A 20,828-nucleotide genomic window follows, 5' to 3' on the forward strand; every position below is an offset into this window, starting at 1 on the left:
GCTCACCCTGAGCTGGAGCTGATGGCTTCCCATTTCTCTGTCCTCAGACCACGCCGCCGCCATCTGCACGCTGCCGGACTCGTCCTCGGTCTCCGGCCTGATCCAGCGCCACGTCCCAGCCGCCCGCCTGGTGGAGGACCTGGGACACGAGCTGACCTACGTCCTGCCATACAGCGCCGCCAAGGACGGCGCCTTCGTAGCGCTCTTCAGAGAGCTGGACCTGAAGCTGCAGGAGCTGGGCATCTCCAGCTACGGCGTGTCCGACACCACACTGGAGGAGGTGCGGCGCCTGGAACTGGCTTCCTGCTGTAGCTCAGAAACAGGATCTTCATCTGCTAACGGCCTCTGATCGTTTCTCATTTGGCAGATTTTCCTGAAAGTGGCTGAAGATAATGGAGTGGACACTGAAGTACCCTCAGGTGAGCAGGAAGTAGGCAACAAACAGCATATAAACATTAGCATACTGACCCTTCAGGTTGGATGATTTCCAGATTTCCCATAAGCCCCTTGAGTTTCAGGACGACCGCTGTTTTTTTCAAGATAGCTACCATTTTTGAGCCTTTTAAACCATTTATTATCTTAAAATGTTCCCCCATCTTCATGAGTTGGGTGAATTTTATGTCTCATGAAACTTTAAAGTGATGAAATGCAGCAGAATCAGAAACGGAGAACTTTACTTTTGGCGGGTCTCAGAATCAGTTGCAGATTCTTTGAGACGTTGATGTGGAATAATCTCTCCTATGGTAGAGACTAACGGGGATCCTTGAATGAATAAACAAACTGGAAAGAGAAGAAGACAGACAGACAAATTAATGGTTAGCATAAAATAAAAGCCAGGATGCACGTCTCTGCGTTCAGATGGGACACTTCCTGTTTGGCGGCGCAGGAGGACTCACGCCTTTGGAGGCGGCGACCATCAGAGCTGCCTGAGGCCAAACACTGAGGACGACAACGACTGCAACGACTCCGATGGAGACGCTGGTACAAACGCACCCCAGCAGCCCACTGAGGGTCAGGTGACCAGTCAGGTGACCCGCCGTGTTTCTTGTCAGACTGCAGGGAGACGGACTGGCTGGGCGGCACTGAGGGGAAAGGTTCGGTCCAGGTGACGGGTTGGAGCCTGAAGAGGCAGCAGTTTGTGGCACTGATGTGGAAGCGCTTCCTGTACGCCCGGCGCTCCAGGAAGGGCTTCTTTGCTCAGGTAGCTCCTCCCCTGTGACCCGCTGTGCCGCGGCCGGAGTGTGTGTCCCCTTGGCGTCTGAGTTGTCCATGTGTTCCCAGATTGTCCTTCCGGCCGTGTTCGTCTGCATCGCCCTGGTCTTCAGCCTTATCGTCCCTCCGTTCGGGAAGTACCCCAGCCTGGAGCTGCAGCCCTGGATGTACGAGGAACAGGTGACCTTCTTCAGGTACGCCGCCGCCACAGGCCAGCTTTGTGGCCGTCAGGTTGCCGGTTTGAGTCTGACTCTCTGCCAGCAGTGATGACGCTCCAGGGGACGCCAACATGCAGAAGTTACTGAGCGCTCTGTTGGACCCGCCGGGCTTTGGGACACGCTGCATGGACGGGTATTCCATCCGGTAAGAACGCCGTTCTTCAGGAAAGCTGGCATCTTCCTTCCTGGCTCCATCCCTTTCGTCATGGCTCCGCCTCTTCCTTTATGGCTCCGCCTCTTCCTTCCTGGCTCCATCCCTTTCCTCCTGGCTCCACCTCTTCCTTCATGGCTCCTCCTCTTCCTTCATGGCCCCATCCCTTTCCTCCTGGCTCCTCCTCTTCCTTCATGGCCCCACCTCTTCCCTCATGGCTCCGCCTCTTCCTTCATGGCCCCACCTCTTCCCTCATGGCTCCGCCTCTTCCTTTATGGCTCTGCCTCTTCTTTCCTGGCTCCATCCCTTTCCTCCTGGCTCCGCCTCTTCCTTTATGGCTCCGCCTCTTCCTTCCTGGCTCCATCCCTTTCCTCCTGGCTCCACCTCTTCCTTCATGGCTCCTCCTCTTCCTTCATGGCCCCACCTCTTCCCTCATGGCTCCGCCTCTTCCTTCATGGCCCCACCTCTTCCCTCATGGCTCCGCCTCTTCCCTCATGGCTGCGCCTCTTCCCTCATGGCTCCACCTCTTCCTTCATGGCCCCGCCTCTTCCCTCCTGGCTCCATCCCTTTCCTCCTGGCTCCACCTCTTCCTTCATGGCTCCACCTCTTCCTTCATGGCTCCGCCTCTTCCCCCATGGCTCCACCTCTTCCCCCATGGCTCCGCCTCTTCCTTCATGGCTCCGCCTCCTCCTGACTCCTGGCCTGTCTGTTTCTGGCGCCCGTCAGGGAGGCGCCCTGCACCATGGGGGACGATGACTGGAGCACCCCCCTGGTCCCTGACAGCGTCAAGCAGCTGTTCAGCTCCAGGAACTGGACCATGGAGCATCCATCGCCGGCCTGCTCCTGCACCTGTGACGGCAGGAAGAGGATGCTGCCTGACTGCCCGGCAGGAGCCGGCGGTCTGCCGCCGCCTGAGGTCAGAGCCACACGGAGATAACGGGGTCAGGGGTCAGGATACGGGGTCTCCCCCCATCACCAGCAAAATCCACTAAACCTTCAGGTTGATTCCCTCTGAGAACTGGTTCTGGACCAAAACAGAACAGAACCACCTGTTGCTGCCATCTAGTGGAACAACAAGCAAACTACAGCAGGATGTGATGAAATGTTTCAGAACCATTTTGAAAATGAATAAAAACTCCATCAAATAAATGAACTCACTTATTTATGCATTTATTTAATTGTTTATTTCATAACTTTTGTATTTTGTAAAGCTGTTAGGTGTTTTATGGACTTTTAGCTTTTAACTCCATTTTTTTCAGGTTCTAATAATATTTCTTGTTATAGTCAAAGTAGGAGGCAAAGTTTTAAAAAATAACATCCATGAAATACGTAAAGTAGCTTTACAAAATAAAACATAATAATGTGATAAATAAATTAAGCTTTGCTTTAAAAACTTCATTTGTTTTTATTTCAGGGGTTCATTTATTTAATTTAGTTATTAAATAATAATGACATTAAGTGACCCGGTTCTTTGTGGGTCTGGCGGTTCTGTTCATGTTCTGTCTGGGTCCAGATGAAGCTGAGCAGCTCAGACACTCTGCAGAACCTGACAGGACGGAACGTCTCGGACTACCTGGTGAAGACGTACGCTGACATCATCGGGAAGAGGTGAGCCAATCAGCACTCACCTGGATAAACTCACCTGAGCAGCTGCTGGACTCAAAGCTTTCTGTCTCCTCTGCAGCCTGAAGAACAAAGTATGGGTCAACGAGTTCAGGTGTGGTTCTGGTTCTGCTTCAGACGGTTCAGTCGGACCTGGGTCGGCAGCCGCTCAGGTGTTCTCTCTGTCTGCAGGTATGGAGGCTTCTCATTGGGCGCCAGGAGCACACAGGTCCTTCCTGCTGCCAATGAGGTCGACGACGCCATTGAGAGAGTCCGAAAGGTTTTTGAGTTACAGAAGGTCAGACCAGAACCAGAACATTCTGGACCTCAGAGGCGGTTCTGCTGGTCCTTCAGGAATGAAACTGGACTTTTTCTGCAGGGTTCTGCTGCAGACCGGTTCCTGGACAATCTGTCCGGCTTCATCAATGGGCTGGACACCAAGAACAACGTGAAGGTATGACCGGAACTGGGTTCTGCTCCGCTTCTGCCTGATCTTCCCCTAGGAAGAGTTTTAGCCTGAGTGAAAACGAACCGTCTGAAGAATCCTGACGGGTTCAGAAAAACAGAAAAAAGGTTTTTGTGTTTTGTCAGCCTTCCTGATGACCATGTTTGGACGGTTTCACCGAAGCTACGTTGCTAGCAGCAGTAGCATGGTGGCTCATTCAGGTTCATTAATTACAGTAATAATCGGTTATGGAGCGGGTCCAAACCGTTCTCTGCAGCCATGCTGGTTCTGTTGAGAACTGCAGAGAAAGGTTGGAGCACAGAGGTGAGGCGGTTCAGCGAGGCTCAGAGGTGGAGCTGCAGTCCGATTGGTTCAGGTGAAACTGAGCTCAGGTCAGTTCTGCTGCTGGTTCCAAACCTTCTGGGTTTGGAACCAGCAGCAGATAAACGCTAATCAACACTCTGAGGAGGCTGAGGTGAGACAAACACCTGGCAGAGTGAGACCTGAGCTGACTGAGCGGCTATACCGACAGGTGGACCGACAGGTGGACCGACAGGTGGACCTACAGGTTTACCTACAGGTGGATCTACAGGTGGACCGACAGGTGGACCGACAGGTTTACCGACAGGTGGACCGACAGGTGGACCTACAGGTGGACCTACAGGTGGATCTACAGGTGGACCTTCAGGTGGACCTACAGGTGGACCTACAGGTTTACCTACAGGTGGATCTACAGGTGGACCGACAGGTGGACCGACAGGTTTACCTACAGGTGGATCTACAGGTGGACCGACAGGTGGACCGACAGGTTTACCGACAGGTGGACCGACAGGTGGACCTACAGGTGGACCGACAGGTGGACCGACAGGTGGACCTTCAGGTGGACCTTCAGGTGGACCTTCAGGTGGACCTACAGGTGGACCTACAGGTGGACCTTCAGGTGGACCTACAGGTGGACCGACAGGTGGACCTTCAGGTGGACCGACAGGTGGACCTTCAGGTGGACCTTCAGGTGGACCTACAGGTGGACCGACAGGTGGACCTTCAGGTGGACCTTCAGGTGGACCGACAGGTGGACCTACAGGTGGACCGACAGGTGGACCGACAGGTGGACCGACAGGTGGACCGACAGGTGGACCTATAGGTGGACCTACAGGTTTACCTACAGGTGGATCGACAGGTGGACCGACAGGTGGACCGACAGGTGGACCTACAGGTGGACCGACAGGTGGACCGACAGGTGGACCTACAGGTGGACCTACAGGTTTACCTACAGGTGGATCGACAGGTGGACCGACAGGTGGACCTATAGGTGGACCTACAGGTGGACCTACAGGTGGATCGACAGGTGGACCGACAGGTGGACCTATAGGTGGACCTACAGGTTTACCTACAGGTGGACCTACAGGTGGACCTACAGGTGGACCGACAGGTGGACCTACAGGTGGACCGACAGGTGGACCGACAGGTGGACCTACAGGTGGACCTACAGGTTTACCTACAGGTGGACCTACAGGTGGACCGACAGGTGGACCGACAGGTGGACCTACAGGTTTACCTACAGGTGGATCGACAGGTGGACCGACAGGTGGACCTACAGGTGGATCGACAGGTGGACCGACAGGTGGACCGACAGGTGGACCTACAGGTGGACCGACAGGTGGACCTACAGGTGGACCTACAGGTGGACCTACAGGTGTGTCCTCCTGACTGTCCTCAGATTTGGTTCAACAACAAAGGTTGGCACAGTGTGGCTGCCTTCATCAACGTGTTGAGCAACGGCGTCCTGAGAGCCAACCTGCCGCCAGGTGCGGAGCCCGGTCGCTACGGCATCACTTCCTTCAACCACCCGCTCAACCTGACCAAGGAGCAGCTGTCCCAGGTGGCGCTGTGAGTACACACACCTGGACACACACCTGGAGGAAAAGCACACCTGAGTGAACCCCACCTGTTGTTGTTTTTTGGTGCTGGTTTGCAGGGTAACGACCTCGGTGGACGTCCTGGTGTCCATCTGCGTGATCTTCGCCATGTCCTTCGTCCCGGCCAGCTTCGTAGTCTTCCTCATCCAGGAGCGCGTCAGCAAAGCCAAACACATGCAGTTCATCAGCGGCGTGCATCCGCTGCTCTACTGGCTGGCCAACTTCACCTGGGACATGGTGAGGTCGCTAAGCCCCGCCCCCCTGCCACCCAGCCACGCCCGCTGACGTCTCTGTCTCTCTCCGCAGTGCAACTACTGCGTCCCGGCAACGCTCGTCATCCTCATCTTCATCTGCTTCCAGCAGAAAGCCTACGTCTCCTCCAGCAACCTGCCGGTTCTGGCGCTGCTGCTGCTGCTCTACGGGTCAGAACCACAGAACCACACAGAACAGAACCGCATAGAATGTACATCAATATTTACCTTGTCTGCACTGCAAAAACACAAACTTTACCAGGTATTTTTGTCTAGATTCTAATGCTAATATCTTAGTTCATTTGCTTTAAGTCAGTAATCCTTCGTATTGATGAAAAAGTTCTGCTAGCAGATTATTTCACTCAGATTAAGTGAAATAATCTCATTTCCTGTAACATGAACTAATCTGCCAGAGGAACTTGTAGTTTTTCATCAAAGCTTTACAAGTCTTTACCAGCCCTCACCTGTCCAGCTCCGGGTTTTATTGAGGGAAAAGTTTCTTATCCGTCGTGTCTCCAGAGCAGTGCATGCTGGGAAATGCGGTCCGGTCAGTTCGTCTCAGTAAAATGGACGCCCAAGAACAGAGAGAAAGTCAGAGAAATAAAGGACGGGAAGATGAAGAGTCCAAATGCAGCAGACGATGGAAGGATCTGCTCTAGTTTAAAACCAGAACTGCCGGTTCTGGTTGTGGTATTGGACCTGGTTCTGGTTCCGACGGTCTGTGTCTGCTCTCCAGCTGGTCCATCACGCCCCTCATGTACCCGGCCTCCTTCTTCTTCAAGATCCCCAGCACGGCCTACGTGGTCCTGACCAGCGTCAACATCCTCATCGGCATCAACGGCAGCATCTCCACCTTCGTCATGGAGCTGTTCGGCGACCACGTGAGTCTTCCTCTCGCCTGGCCTTCAGGTGGAGCGTGGGCGTAGATCTGACTTCCTGTTTCCTGCAGGAGATCGGCGGCATCAACGACATCCTGAAGAACGTCCTGCTGGTCTTCCCTCACTTCTGCCTTGGCCGCGGCCTCATCGACATGGTGAAGAACCAGGCGATGGCCGACGCCCTCGAGAGATTCGGTGAGACGCAGCTCTCCGCTCCAGGTGTTCCCCACCTGGGCCAGGTAGATGACTGCTGTTGTGTTCCAGGTGAGAACAGGTTCCGGTCGCCCCTGGACTGGGACATGGTGGGAAAGAACCTGTTCGCCATGGCGGTGGAGGGCGTGGTCTTCTTCATCATCACCATCCTCATCCAGTACAGGTTCTGCATCAAGCCCAGGTGAGGTCTGGTTCTGATCCTCATTAGAAGCTCACCTGGGTCAGTTTGATGTTACCTGAAGTGTTTCTGTGTGAAGGCCCGTCAGTAAACTCACCAAACTGGGACCACTGGGAGAGGAGGACGAGGACGTGGCGCGTGAGAGACACCGCATCGTCCAGGGCCTGGGACAGGGGGACATCCTGGAGCTTCGGCAGCTCACCAAGGTCTGGAGAGGTCCAACACCTGGACAGGTCCAACATTTGAATTGGTTTAAACACCTGACCTGGTTTTTGTCCTCCAGGTGTTCAAGCGGAAGCAGAAGCCGGCGGTGGACCGGCTGTGTGTTGGGATTCCTCCTGGAGAGGTGAGGCTGACTTCCTGCTTCAGGGGGAGAACCAGAACCTGCAGCTGACTTACATCCTGTCTGTCTGGTTCTGCCTGGTTCTGGTCCAGTGCTTCGGTCTGCTCGGTGTGAATGGAGCTGGGAAAACCACAACCTTCAAGATGCTGACAGGAGACACCCTGGTGACCAGCGGAGAGGCCTTCCTGGCCGGCAAGAGGTGAGGGACCCGCTGGGTCCACTAACACCACCTGAGGGCGCCGTGGGACAGGAAGTGATCACCCTGTGGGACAGGAAATTCTCATCCTGCTTCCTGTGTGTCTGCAGCATCCTGCGGGAGATCGAGGACGTCCACCGGAACATGGGCTACTGCCCTCAGTTTGACGCCATCAACGAGCTGCTGACAGGAAGAGAGCACCTGGAGCTGTACGCCATCCTCAGAGGCGTCCCGGAGGGGGAGGTCTGCGACGTGAGTCCCGGTCACATCTGGTGACACACCTGCTGGGCGGGGCTGTGGTGCTGGCCTCTGATTGGCTGTTTTGTTGGCAGGTGGCGGAGTGGGGCATCAGGAAGCTGAGTCTGCTGAAGTACGCCGATAAGAGAGCAGGAAGCTACAGCGGAGGAAACCTGAGGAAGCTGTCCACTGCCATTTCTCTGATCGGAGCGCCCCCTGTGGTCTTCCTGGTAAAACACACCGCCGCCCTCGCCCCCTCTCCCCCCCCCCCCCCCCCCCCCCCCCCCCCCCCACACACACACACACACACACACACACCAAGTAGCAGAAGAAGAGCTTAAGGTGTGATCAGGATGCCCCGCCCCCTCCTCCACCTGTTCTGCAGGACGAGCCGACCACAGGGATGGACCCAAGGGCCCGACGGGCCCTTTGGAACTGCATCCACAGCGTCATCAAGGAGGGCCGCTCCATCGTCCTCACCTCACACAGGTGAGACGTCCTCAGTGTGTCTTCAGTCTGTCCCAGCAGAGGGACGGAGGACAGCGTCACTGACTTGTGTGTGTGTGTGTGTGTGTGTGTGTGTGTGTGTGTGTGTGTGTGTGTGTGTGTGTGTGTCCGCGCTGCAGCATGGAGGAGTGTGAGGCTCTCTGCACCAGGATGGCCATCATGGTGAACGGCAGGTTCCGATGTCTCGGCAGCGTCCAACACCTGAAGAACAGGTACCGCAGCTGGATTTCAGAATAAGAGCGCTTAGTTTTTAGAGGTTCTGTCATGCCTACTGACCGCCAGCAGGTGGTGCTGAGAGCACTGAATGTTCCCTTTGCTGATGGTTGTGTGTTGGTGTCTATGCATGAGTGGGTCAAGGCAGGCTGGATCTGTTGCCTCGCTCTTTGTGCCACCAGATGAAGCTCTGCCCTTTCATACACTTATGAGGTTCTACAGGCTGTTGCGAGGCGAGAGTGGTTTACATCAACAGACCTGACAGATGCATATTTTCATGCACGTATTCAGCAGAACATTGCTGCATTGTCAGACTTGCCTCTGCAGGGTGTTCACTCTGTGTGACGGCACCCCTCCCTCCTCTGCAGGCCTGTAGAGTGAAGGTTCTTCCAGACTTCGCTGACCAGCTTCCTGAGCGAATACATCTCACGATACGAGTTGCCTGCTTGGAGAAGAGCTGCCTGATTCCATCTCAGCCACTTTTCTTTCTGTGTTTTGAGGTTCATCCTCCATGACGGCTTACCTGTCTGTTTAAAGGGTGAATGACATACTTGTTACAGAGAGGTGCTCACCACAGACGCTAGCTCCATGGGAAGGCGGCGGTGTGGTAACACCAGGAGGTTCTGGGTCGCTGGTGTCGACAGGGTCGCTCCAAACACATAAATGTGCTGGAGCTGTGCATTTGGCTTTCAGGCACTTTTTGCCCCTTTCTCTGATTCGCCTACTCTTGGGAGGATGTTGCTGGTAGCTCTGTATTGCTGTGGCTCCCACTTCTACAGAGTCTGTGTCATCGGACCAGGAGAGATTTGCTTTTTCTGCTGGGTGGACTGACTCCGGCTGTGGCCACCAGGAGGCCTGAGCAGCAGCTGATTGGATATTCAACTCCTGGCAGACACAGGGCACCTTGTACTGGTCAGCAATGTGAAAACAGGTGGCGTCAGTTTTCCCATCGATGTTCTGCCTGCAGTGATGATCCAGTCTGTGCGGTCCCCACTAATCTGGCACTCTTCTTGATAAGGGCCGTTCTCCTCCGACGCTTAGGGCAGCCATTCTTAACCATAATGCTGCGGCCCACATTTGGTCCGCTAGCGCCGCCTAGAGGTCCGCAAGAACCCCCATGTTTTTACCAATGGGCCACGGTGTGGTAAAGTTCACAGAAACCAGTCGTCGGAATTCAGGCGCTCAGATACAATACAAGTTTCCACCACATGGTGGCAGTGATGTGCTGTCAGTAGTTAATGAGCTCTAATGGCAGGACCTGCACAGCGACCGACCGCTGTCTAAGAAAAGCACAACACATCACAAAGGACACTTCTCACCCCGGACCTTCTCTGTTCACACTGCTGCCTTCAGGCAGAAGATACAGAGCAACCAGAACCAGAACCAACGTCTCAGAGACAGTTTCTACCCGACAGCAATAACAAAACTAAATGCAATCAAAAACAACCATTAATCATCATAAATGATGTATGTGAGAATGTGGCTGTTCTGATTTTTCTTTTTTTTTGCCACTTGTTTGTTGATTCTTGCGTTGTGTGTGAATTGTGAGACAGTTATTTTTTGTTTTTGGGCATGTGCACCGACTGATGGCGCCTTTTGAATTTTGTTGTTCTTGTGACAATGACAATAAAGATTTATCTTATCTTATCTAATGAGCAGAAAAGAAACCAGGCGGTACTGGAGACATATTTAGTGTGAAAATATTTAGTGTGAAAATATTTCCATCTCCAGCGCTCAGGGCTGAAGCTCCTCTTCCCATTAACAACCAGTGAACCCAGTGGATCAGGGTTCTCCTCTATGGCTTCAACAAAACCCGAAACACTCAGACCGGACCCAGACGGGATTCAGACCGGACTCAGACTGGTTCTGATGCGTCCGGGAGGAATAAAAACAGATCGGTAGTTCGTCCAAAGATAAACGGTTATGGTTGTTTATTTGTTACAATATGGAGGGCAGATTCTGGTTCTTGCTGTTGAAGCAGTTTTCAAATTAATTTGGAGATTATTTTTCTATATTTTCTTTAGCACTTTAAATTATTTCTCAACAATAAAATTCATTGGATTATTTATTTTAATGCATTTAATTTGAGCACATAATTTAACTTAAACAATTGTCACATTTTTCCCGGTTCTTTGAATCTTAAATCATCTTGATGGCACAACGCATATTACAATTTTGTTTTTATTTTTTATCATTTAACTGTTTATTAGTATTTTTCACTTTTGTTTACATACACAATGTACATGAACACTTCACATTCAACATAACATAAAACTTTCACTTGGGCGCTATTCCTCTATTTGACCTTTGACCCGTCTAGTTTCTCTAGTTCTTTATTTTTGTCGTTGTCCATTTCATCCACTTTTCTTCCTTTTGTGTTTGCTGAAGTCTCAAACGATGTCAGTTTTTCCATAATGTAGATTTCTTCTATTAGTCCAGTCCATTGTTCTGCCTCTCCTCATTTCCTAGTAATAGCTTTCTTGCTAGCTGTTAACATTATCTTAGATACTTGTCTTTTACCCTTACTTTATATTGTTAAAATTGCAAAGATATAGTACCACACTATTCATAGGAATATCATATCCCAGAATCTTGTTTCATGTACATTTTTCCAAAATTGAACAATTTTAGGACAGTACCAGAATATGTGAGAATGATCGTTCATTGATCCACGGTTCATGTTTGTGTCCTTATATCTATTCTTGACTTTAGGTGTGATGAAAAATCCTATTAGATTTTTCCATGTGAATTCCCTCCATATCCATGAATTGGTGGATGTCTGATGCGTTTCCCACATATCCAACCAGTCTTCATCTGAAATTGTCATGTTAAGCTCTGATTCCCACTTTTCTTTTATGTACTTAGTTGAATGTTTGTTCATCTTCAGTATTTGATATAGAGTAGAGATTATTTAAATTTTTGTTCCACTGAATGAATTTATCACAGCTTTAATCACCCCATTCACTTCCAGAGGGATCCCACCTGATTTCTGTCTTATAATAGTCTCTCAATTACAGGTACCTGTAAAATTCATGTTTATCTAAATTATACTTCTCCTTCATTTTCTGAAAACTCTCCAGCTCCCCATCTTTCTGAAGGGTAAACCATCCTGTGACCCCTTTGCTTATCCATTGTTTGAACCCTTTATCATACATTGCTGGTTTGAAATCGCTATCATATGCTTCCCACCTGAGCATTTTCATTTCTTTCTTTATCCTGTGTTTTTTTTAATGTTTTGAATCATAATTCCAGTGTAAACACTGTAATTGAATCCATGTATTTCTTGATCTTCTCATATCTATCTTCATCCCCAATAACACTTTGAACTGGGTATCCTCCAAACTCTTTCTCCATATCTTTCCTCTTAGCTATGTAGTCTGGTGTGCACCAGCATATGACATGTCTGAGCTGAGCTGCACAGAAGTTCTCCCTTAGTTTTGGGAGACCCATAACCCCCCCTGTCTTCGGTAGCTGAAGAGTTTCATATTTCACTCTAGGTTTTCTGCCACCCCAAATGAATCTTGATATTATCTTGTCCCAGAGGAACCTCTATTGGTAATGGCTGGAACAAATGCAGAAGTTTTGCTTGCACATTTATTTTAATAGTTTCAATTTTTGAGTTCAGATCCAAGGGCAGAGTAGTCCATCTATCTATATCTTTTTGTATCTCTTGGCTTATTTTATCGTAATTTGCTTTGTACAGTGTAGATAACCCTTTGGTAATGTTAACCCCTAGGTATTTAATTTCCTTCATATTCCATTTGATTGGAAATGTTTCCTGAATTTCTTTTATATATATATTCCTTTATTTAACCAGGTAAACCCCGTTGAGATCTAGATCTCATTTTCAAGAGGGACCTGAGCAAAAAATTTGCAATACATAGCAACCTGGTTACAAGATAAAAACAATTAACACATATGCACAATGGAATGTAATTGAGTGTTAGAATTTGTGTTTTGGTTACATTAATTTTATATCCTGAAAGACAGCCATACTTTCCAAAGAGATTCATCAGCGCTGGTAGCGATTCATTTGGCTGTTCAAGGAAAGTTATTACATCGTCTGCAAAAAGCCATATTTTGTGTTCCTCTCCATTTACTATAACTCCCTTCATGTTATGGTCTTGTGGTCCTGCCTGCACCAGAGGCTCCATAAAGAGGGCGAACAGTGCAGGTGATGGACAGCGCCCCTGTCTGGCTGATCTTTGTATGTTGAATTTGTCAGTCAGGTTTCCGTTTATTTTAATTCTCGCTGTGAGGTGATGATATAATGTTTTTATACACTGTATTGATTTATTACTGAATCCAAATCGTTCTAATGTTTTATATAGAAATTCCCAATTTACTAAATCAAATGCTTTTTCTGCATCAACACTTCCTAGTAAGGTACTTTGTTTCTTCAGCTGCGCTTGATCTACTATATGTAGAACGTTTCTAATATTATCATGTTTGACGTCTTCATAAATCCTGTTTGATCTTCCTCTATCAATTCTGTTACAAAGGTATTTAATCTATTAGAAATAATGGTTGTGTATATCTAATAATCTACGTTTAACAGTGAAATTGGTCTATAATTGCCACAGTGTTCCTGATCTGTTCCTTGTTTTGGGATGACTGAGATGATACTGTAGCTTCACTCCATGATGGAGGGATTTTATTGTTATTGAGGGTCCAGTTGAAAGAAGCAGGAAGTTCTGGCGTCAACTCTTCTCTAAACATCTTGTACCACTCTGCCGGGTATCCATCACTGCCTGGTGATTTATTATTTTTTAAAGTATTTATCGCCTGTTTCACTTCCTCTGATGTGATTGCTGCTGTCAGTGTCTCATTTTGTAGTTTGCCAATTGTTGGTAAATCTAATGCATTTAAAAAGGTTCTCATTTCAGGTTGTGTATACAGTTTCTCATAATATTCTCGAAAAATGCCCTCTATTTCCTCTGGATTACCTGCTAGTTCACCTGTGTGGGGGTTTCTAATTTTATATATTGCATTAAGTGTTTGTTGTTTGCGTATTCGTTTAGCTAACAGCTTAGTTGCCCTTGAACCTGCTTCATAGTAATTCTGCTTCCTTTTTTCCATCTCTCCTAGTAATATGTCATTTATTTTGGTTTTAACTGCCTTGGTTTCTTGGTAAACCTTTGACTCTTTTGTTTCCTGATATTCCTGCTCTAATTCCCAAATTCTCTCCATATTTGCCCTGTATGTCTGTAGCTTAATTCTTTTATTATGCGCAGTTTCAGCTATTAACTTTCCCCTGATTACTGCCTTCATGGCATCCCATAGTATTGTTGGGTCTACAGGTCCGTTATTATTTTCTTCAATATATTGTTTTATTTCTGTTTTTATTTTTCCTCTCCGTTGTTCACTATTCAATATTCCCACATTCAGTCTCCATATCGTATTTCTTTTCCTGTTACTTAGACATATCTTTAAATAAATTGGATTATGGTCAGAAACATCCTGATTCCTTCACTCTGTGTTTGTTAAAAAATAATCTATTCTTCAATGTTCTCCATGATCAGCTGAATAATGCGTAAAATCTTTTCCTAATGGATGTAGGCTTCTCCATACATCTGTCATTCCCATCTCTTCTAATGAGACATTTATACATTTTGCTAAATGCATTTTAGTTTTTTTCTGAATCATAGTTGTGTCCATACTATGATTCAGAACTACATTTAAATCGCCTCCATAAATTAGAATTCCTTCTGTTTCTATCGCTATTAAATCAAACAGGTTCTTGAAAAAGTTTTTGTTTCTCTCCGGGGTGCGTATATATTTACCAAGGTTATTAATTCATTTTCCATTCTACCTTTTAATATTATGTATCTTCCTTCTTTATCTTTTAATTCCTTTTTGTAATCAAATTGTATTGTGTTCGAAATTAATATTGCAACACCTCTGCTACGCCCTCTTTATATGAACTGTGGTATAAATTCCTGTAGCCATACTTTTTGAATTTTTCATGCTCTGTTTTGGATAAATGAGTCTCTTGTAAGAATATAATTTGTGCCTTTTTCAGTTTTGTCATCACCCTTTCTTTTTCACTCAATGCATTCAAACATTCACATTCAGTGACGTTATCTTGATATCAGTCATAACTATGATTTACTATTCCCTTTAATATGCTCCCAAGCAACTCAAAACAGAACCAACATGAACTTTTGCTGACTAAACATAAACCAAAAATCCGACGGACTTTCAAACATGGGGAATCCTTCTTCCCCGAGTCCCAGTTGGTGGGTGGAGAGGAGAACCTCACCTCAACTGAGGGCCCCTCCCTAGATCTAGTCCTAGTCCCTAGATCTAGTCCTAGTCCCATCCTGTAGGGTACCACTCCATCTAGACATGTCCAACTTAAATATCTTACCCTCTCCCAGTTGGTTTTAATTTTATCCTCTTTTTTCGCAGAGTCAACTTCTTCTGAAAGCAAAACATTTTAAGATTTCCACTGGAAGCTTTGTAGTTTTTCTCTCACTCGCTGCCATACCGCGGCTCCTCCAGGCTCAGCCTCAGTGTAGCCTCAGTGTAGCCCCAGTGTAGCCTCAGTGTAGCCCCAGTGTAGCCCCAGTTTAGCCTCAGTGTAGCCCCAGTTTAGCCTCAGTTTAGCCCCAGTTTAGCCTCAGTTTAGCCCCAGTTTAGCCCCATTTTAGCCCCAGTGTAGCCCCAGTTTAGCCTCAGTGTAGCCCCAGTTTAGCCTCAGTGTAGCCCCGGTTTAGCCCCGGTTTAGCCTCAGTTTAGCCTCGGTTTAGTCCCAGTTTAGCCTCAGTTTAGTCCCAGTTTAGCCCCAGTTTAGCCTCAGTGTAGCCTCAGTTTAGTCCCAGTTTAGTCCCAGTTTAGCCCCAGTGTAGCCTCAGTTTAGCCCCAGTGTAGCCTCAGTGTAGCCTCAGTTTAGTCCCAGTTTAGCCTCAGTTTAGTCCCAGTTTAGCCTCAGTGTAGCCTCAGTTTAGTCCCAGTTTAGTCCCAGTTTAGCCTCAGTGTAGCCTCAGTTTAGTCCCAGTTTAGCCTCAGTTTAGTCCCAGTTTAGCCTCAGTTTAGCCTCAGTGTAGCCTCAGTTTAGTCCCAGTTTAGCCTCAGTGTCGCCCCAGTTTAGTCTCAGTTTAGCCCCATTGTAGCCTTAGTTTAGCCCCAGTGTAGCCTCAGTTTAGTCCCAGTTTAGTCTCAGTGTAGCCTCAGTTTAGTCCCAGTGTAGCCTCAGTGTAGCCTCAGTTTAGTCCCAGTTTAGCCTCAGTGTAGCCCCAGTGTAGCCTCAGTTTAGCCCCAGTTTAGCCCCAGTTTAGTCCCAGTGTAGCCTCAGTTTAGTCCCAGTTTAGCCTCAGTGTAGTCCCAGTTTAGCCTCAGTGTAGCCTCAGTGTAGCCCCAGTGTAGCCTCAGTTTAGTCCCAGTTTAGCCCCAGTGTAGCCTCAGTGTAGCCTCAGTTTAGTCCCAGTTTAGCCTCAGTTTAGTCCCAGTGTAGCCTCAGTTTAGTCCCAGTTTAGCCTCAGTGTAGCCTCAGTTTAGCCTCAGTTTAGCCCCAGTTTAGCCTCAGTTTAGTCCCAGTGTAGCCTCAGTTTAGTCACAGTTTAGTCACAGTTTAGCCTCAGTTTAGTCACAGTTTAGCCTCAGTTTAGTCACAGTTTAGCCTCAGTTTAGTCCCAGTGTAGCCTCAGTGTAGCCTCAGTTTAGTCACAGTTTAGCCTCAGTTTAGCCCCAGTTTAGTCACAGTTTAGTCACAGTTTAGTCCCAGTGTAGCCTCAGTTTAGTCCCAGTGTAGCCTCAGTTTAGTCCCAGTTTAGCCTCAGTGTAGCCTCAGTTTAGCCTCAGTTTAGTCACAGTTTAGTCACAGTTTAGCCTCAGTTTAGCCCCAGTTTAGTCACAGTTTAGTCACAGTTTAGCCTCAGTTTAGCCCCAGTTTAGCCCCAGTTTAGCCTCAGTTTAGCCCCAGTTTAGTCACAGTTTAGCCTCTTTCCTTCAGGTCCTGTCTGTCTTCGTTCCGTTCTCCCAATGAATCTGAATTTTAGCCAGTGGTGTCTGGAAACACATTCCTTTCTCCTTCAATATTTTTTTAATATGCCTTTCTTTTCTGGACAATCTCGGTCGGGTAGTCGTGGTCAGAGTAGATTTGTTTACCTGGATCTTTTTCTGCCAGGCTTTCTTCAAGATCGTTTCTTTGGTCTCAAATTGTAGAAAGTTAACCAGGACTGACCTCGGTGCTGCATTTGGGTTCGGTTTTGGGGTGAGGGCTCGGTGGGCTCGGTGAACCTGGAGATCGATCCCCTCTGGGAGTTCGAGTTCCTTCTTAAAAAGTTGTTCCAGAAATGGAGCTGTGGATCTCCCTTCTACGTCTTCTGGCAAGCCGAAGATTCGGATATTGTTCCTCCTTGATCTCCCTTCCAGATCGGTTATTTTGTCCTGCCCCTGTTCCACCATCTTTGTTAGCACCTTGTTAGCATCCACCTTCCACTCCTCCACCTCCGCTATGCGTGTCTGTGCCTGTAGCTCCCGGTCATTCTCGGACAGCCTACGGTCTATTTCTTGTCAAAGATTCATTATTTCTTCCTTCAGCTTGTCCTTGAATGCGACCAGCTCCCGGCACAGCTCTTGTTTTAGGGCTTTAATATCATCTCTAATAGCTGCGAGCCCATTTTGCAGCTATAGTCTCGGTGCTATCTGTTCTTCCATTTCCTCCGCTGGGGCTTTTTTGTGCTCGCTAGCTTCGTGTTCGGAGATTTTTTCCGTTCTGTTTTGCTTTTTATGGTTTTTCTGGCTTCTTTTCTTGCTTATCCCTCTCATTTATATATTACGGATCCCTGTAGGGGACATGAGGAATTTTTCCTTTTGCGTTCCCTCGCAATAATCTACTGGTCAGTTATGCAGCATAATTGAATCCTGTAGCCTTTCTTACGGTGGGCGCCGTACTTTATGCTTTAATATAAGGTTATGTGAGGTTTTTCCATGAATGTTAGAATCTTTTAGTGAAATATCTGAAGTTTTATATCTTTCTTTAGGATAGAAAGGCGCCACAAACCTACGATATAAACAGAAACTTTCCGTAAGTAGGAAAGAAATAAAAACACATTATAATTTGGACTATTTCTGAGTTATTATAGCGGGTAATAAATCATCTGACAGTTTTGATTGTGTCTCTGTTGTTCTAGTCTGAATGGTTTAAAGAGCTGCTTTCAGTGCCGCTCCATCTTAGCCTTAACAGACATAAACATGCAGGAAAAAATAAATTGATTTTCAATCAGTGTTTTTACACCAAACAGTTTTTATTATTAACAAGTTTTTATTATTAAAAACATGACAAACTAATGATGGTAAAGGGCCGCACTGGGTTAACTCGGGGAATCTAACCTGTCCGTTTATCAGTCAAGTCCAGATCATTTCTTTGTTCTGTCACAATTATCGATTTATTCCATTTTGATTATTATGCTCCAAACTTTGCCAGGACTGACCGCCCCGCTCACCGCTTCCTCATACACACAAAGCCAGCAGGTCAGTATCCTTCCCATTCACACCTGGTGACGTCACATCGACACACCTAAGTGTCAAAGCCTCCTGCTCCTGTCATATCAATAATGACTTATTTCATTCATAAGGCTCCTACAGAGACTCAGTGAAAACTTGTTAATAATAAAAACTGTTTGGTGTAAAAACACTGATTGAAAATCAATTTATTTTTTCCTGCATGTTTATGTCTGTTAAGGCTAAGATGGAGCGGCACTGAAAGCAGCTCTTTAAACCATTCAGACTAGAACAACAGAGACACAATCAAAACTGTCAGATGATTTATTACCCGCTATAATAACTCAGAAATAGTTCAAATTATAATGTGTTTTTATTTCTTTCCTACTTACGGAAAGTTTCTGTTTATATCGTAGGTTTGTGGCGCCTTTCTATCCTAAAGAAAGATATAAAACTTCAGATATTTCACTAAAAGATTCTAACATTCATGGAAAAACCTCACATAACCTTATATTAAAGCATAAAGTACGGCGCCCACCGTAAGAAAGGCTACAGGATTCAATTATGCTGCATAACTGACCAGTAGATTATTGCGAGGGAACGCAAAAGGAAAAACTCCCCATGTCCCCTAGGGGGCTCCATAATCTATCGAGTTCCAATTTTGTTGTGGGTATTTTTTACCCGACTCTGGAGAGCTAGCTGACTATGCTAATGTTCCCTCCGCCATCTTGCCAAGATTCATATTACAACATTTTTTACATTTTCTTGTTTTTTTTCTAGAAAATTTCAAAGGTTTTTGGCAGAAATGTACCGTACTCCTTTTTATATCTAAAGAAGAAAATATAAAAAAGGAGTATACTTCTGCCAAAAAGCTTAGACATTTTCTAGAAAAAACATTTTCTTGAAAAAACATGAAAATGTTTTGAGTTTCAAAAGTCAAAAATGTTCCATCCATCCACCCATTTTCTGTTCACCCTGGTCCCTGACGGAGTCCGGAGGGTTGCTGGTGCCTCTCCAGGCGGGGTCACCCTGGACAGGTCGCCAGTCTGTCGCAGGGCATCAAAAATGTTCAACTTTTCAAATTGAAATGTTCATGTTTTTCTAGAAGTGTACAATTGTTGGCCAGAAATCTCCTGCTTTCCGTGAGCCTTTAATGCTCCTCTTGTTGCCGTTTGATCGTTTCCATGAACTTCTGGCCTGTTCAGATGTTTTTATGTGCAGGTTTGCGTACAAATGATGGATAAATCTCCTTGCGATTGTCACATTATGGTATGATCAGAATTTATGTTTTTGCTGGTAAACCATGGATTTGGTTTTCAAATAGAACAAGGTCAGCTTGATAAACCAATCAATGAGCCCTGGGGTCAAAGGTTAAAGCCCTGTAGCAGCAGGATCCTCTACTCATGCTGGGACTGGTGGCTGTGCAGTGGGGAGCCAGAATCTAGTTTCTCTATTTCTGCATGGGGCTCGTAGGTCGGCCTAGCCGATGGTCTGTGAACTCCGGTTCGGTTCTGGTTCTGGGCGTTTGGTGCAGCCGGACCTCCAGCGGCTCTGATGTCAAACGGTTTTGTGTTGGCTGCATCCTGATGGTTCTGGTGTCACTTTGTGGCCAGACCTCGGGTTGCCTGAATCCAGGATTCATAGAACCATATTTACATACGTAGCTGTAGTTTGTCACTGACCACCAGAGGGCGGTAGTGAGTGTCTGCAGACAGTGAGCTGTGTGTGTGTGTTGTCAGGTTCGGGGACGGCTACACCATCATCCTGCGGGTGGCGGGGCCCGACCCGGACCTGCGTCCCGTCATGAAGTTCATCGAGAGCGAGCTGAGCGGCAGCACGCTGAAGGAGAAGCATCGCAACATGCTGCAGTACCAGCTGCCCTCCTCGCTCTCCTCGCTCGCCCACATCTTCTCCACCTTCGCCAACAACAAGGACGCGCTGCGGATCGAGGATTACTCTGTCACCCAGACCACCTTGGACCAGGTGAGGGTCCGCACACCTGGACAGGTAAACCTGGACTGGAAGTTGACGGGGCTGATGGGAAATGTGTTTTTGTGCTCTCAGGTGTTTGTGAACTTTGCGAAGGACCAGAGTGACGACTACCTGTCCAAAGACGTTTCGGTGAGACGGAAGGAAGTGATCGTCGACGTGCTGGCGCCGAGCTCCACCTGCGGCGGTGCAGAGGGCGAGAGCGTCATGTGACACCGGGAGGCGGGACTTCACCTGGAGTCGACCTGCAGCGGAGGACACACCCCCTCCTCACCTGCGCACTGATTCACACGGCGGTAGGCGGAGCCTCCTGCCGCCCGTCAATGCAGTGATTCGCTGAACACTTGAACCCGATGAAGAATCCCAATCATTTCAAACTGATCACTTTTTATCCACTTTGATTCCGTTCTTAGTGTCCAACTTTATTTATATTTGTAGCTGGAACAGAATCATTTATTCTGATGTTTTATTTTGGCGGGATCCATGCTCTTTCCTGTCTTAGCAGCCAATCAGAAACCTGATTATTTTATTTTTTTAAGTGTTTTTATAAAGATGATGGATGGAAGCAGCCAAATACCTCATCAGGCCTGGAAGCTGCAGGACTGATCTGCGATCTGATTGGTCGCCTGACTGCAGCACTTTGTGTTCCAGACTTCAGTCTGTTTGCACTGGTTCTGATCCGGTTCTGATCCGATCAGCATGTTGTGCTGTTGATGGAAAAAGAGCTGTTACAGCCCAACTAGCAGAATAAACCTCCTGAAACCTCCACGCCGCCTCCGTCTGCTGCTCAACACACACCCACACACACACACTTCACCTGAAGCCGTTC

General features: G+C 47.6%; 1 protein-coding gene across 2 annotated transcripts in view; it reads left to right on the forward strand.

Moving 5' to 3' along the window:
* Positions 1-20,767, forward strand: part of LOC102236954 (ATP-binding cassette sub-family A member 1-like) — a 41,060-nt gene extending 20,293 nt beyond the window's left edge. Inside the window, exons 24-49 of one of the 2 annotated variants that reach the window (XM_023328353.1) lie at positions 48-280; positions 368-419; positions 859-981; positions 1,053-1,201; positions 1,282-1,406; positions 1,474-1,575; positions 2,308-2,497; positions 3,095-3,189; positions 3,266-3,298; positions 3,376-3,481; positions 3,563-3,637; positions 5,349-5,518; positions 5,607-5,784; positions 5,854-5,969; positions 6,535-6,679; positions 6,748-6,871; positions 6,941-7,070; positions 7,147-7,273; positions 7,351-7,413; positions 7,503-7,609; positions 7,717-7,858; positions 7,939-8,073; positions 8,229-8,332; positions 8,470-8,562; positions 19,750-19,993; positions 20,075-20,767. In XM_023328353.1, coding sequence (XP_023184121.1) covers positions 48-280; positions 368-419; positions 859-981; positions 1,053-1,201; positions 1,282-1,406; positions 1,474-1,575; positions 2,308-2,497; positions 3,095-3,189; positions 3,266-3,298; positions 3,376-3,481; positions 3,563-3,637; positions 5,349-5,518; positions 5,607-5,784; positions 5,854-5,969; positions 6,535-6,679; positions 6,748-6,871; positions 6,941-7,070; positions 7,147-7,273; positions 7,351-7,413; positions 7,503-7,609; positions 7,717-7,858; positions 7,939-8,073; positions 8,229-8,332; positions 8,470-8,562; positions 19,750-19,993; positions 20,075-20,212 — 3,299 coding nt within the window. In that variant the 3' untranslated portion in view covers positions 20,213-20,767. The remainder of the gene's footprint in view (positions 1-47; positions 281-367; positions 420-858; positions 982-1,052; positions 1,202-1,281; positions 1,407-1,473; positions 1,576-2,307; positions 2,498-3,094; positions 3,190-3,265; positions 3,299-3,375; positions 3,482-3,562; positions 3,638-5,348; positions 5,519-5,606; positions 5,785-5,853; positions 5,970-6,534; positions 6,680-6,747; positions 6,872-6,940; positions 7,071-7,146; positions 7,274-7,350; positions 7,414-7,502; positions 7,610-7,716; positions 7,859-7,938; positions 8,074-8,228; positions 8,333-8,469; positions 8,563-19,749; positions 19,994-20,074) is intronic. The other variant, XM_023328354.1, reaches the window with a different exon arrangement.
* Positions 20,768-20,828: the final 61 nt, after the last annotated feature.

This window comes from Xiphophorus maculatus, chromosome 23 (assembly GCF_002775205.1).
Source record: "Xiphophorus maculatus strain JP 163 A chromosome 23, X_maculatus-5.0-male, whole genome shotgun sequence".
Classification (NCBI taxonomy): domain Eukaryota; kingdom Metazoa; phylum Chordata; class Actinopteri; order Cyprinodontiformes; family Poeciliidae; genus Xiphophorus; species Xiphophorus maculatus.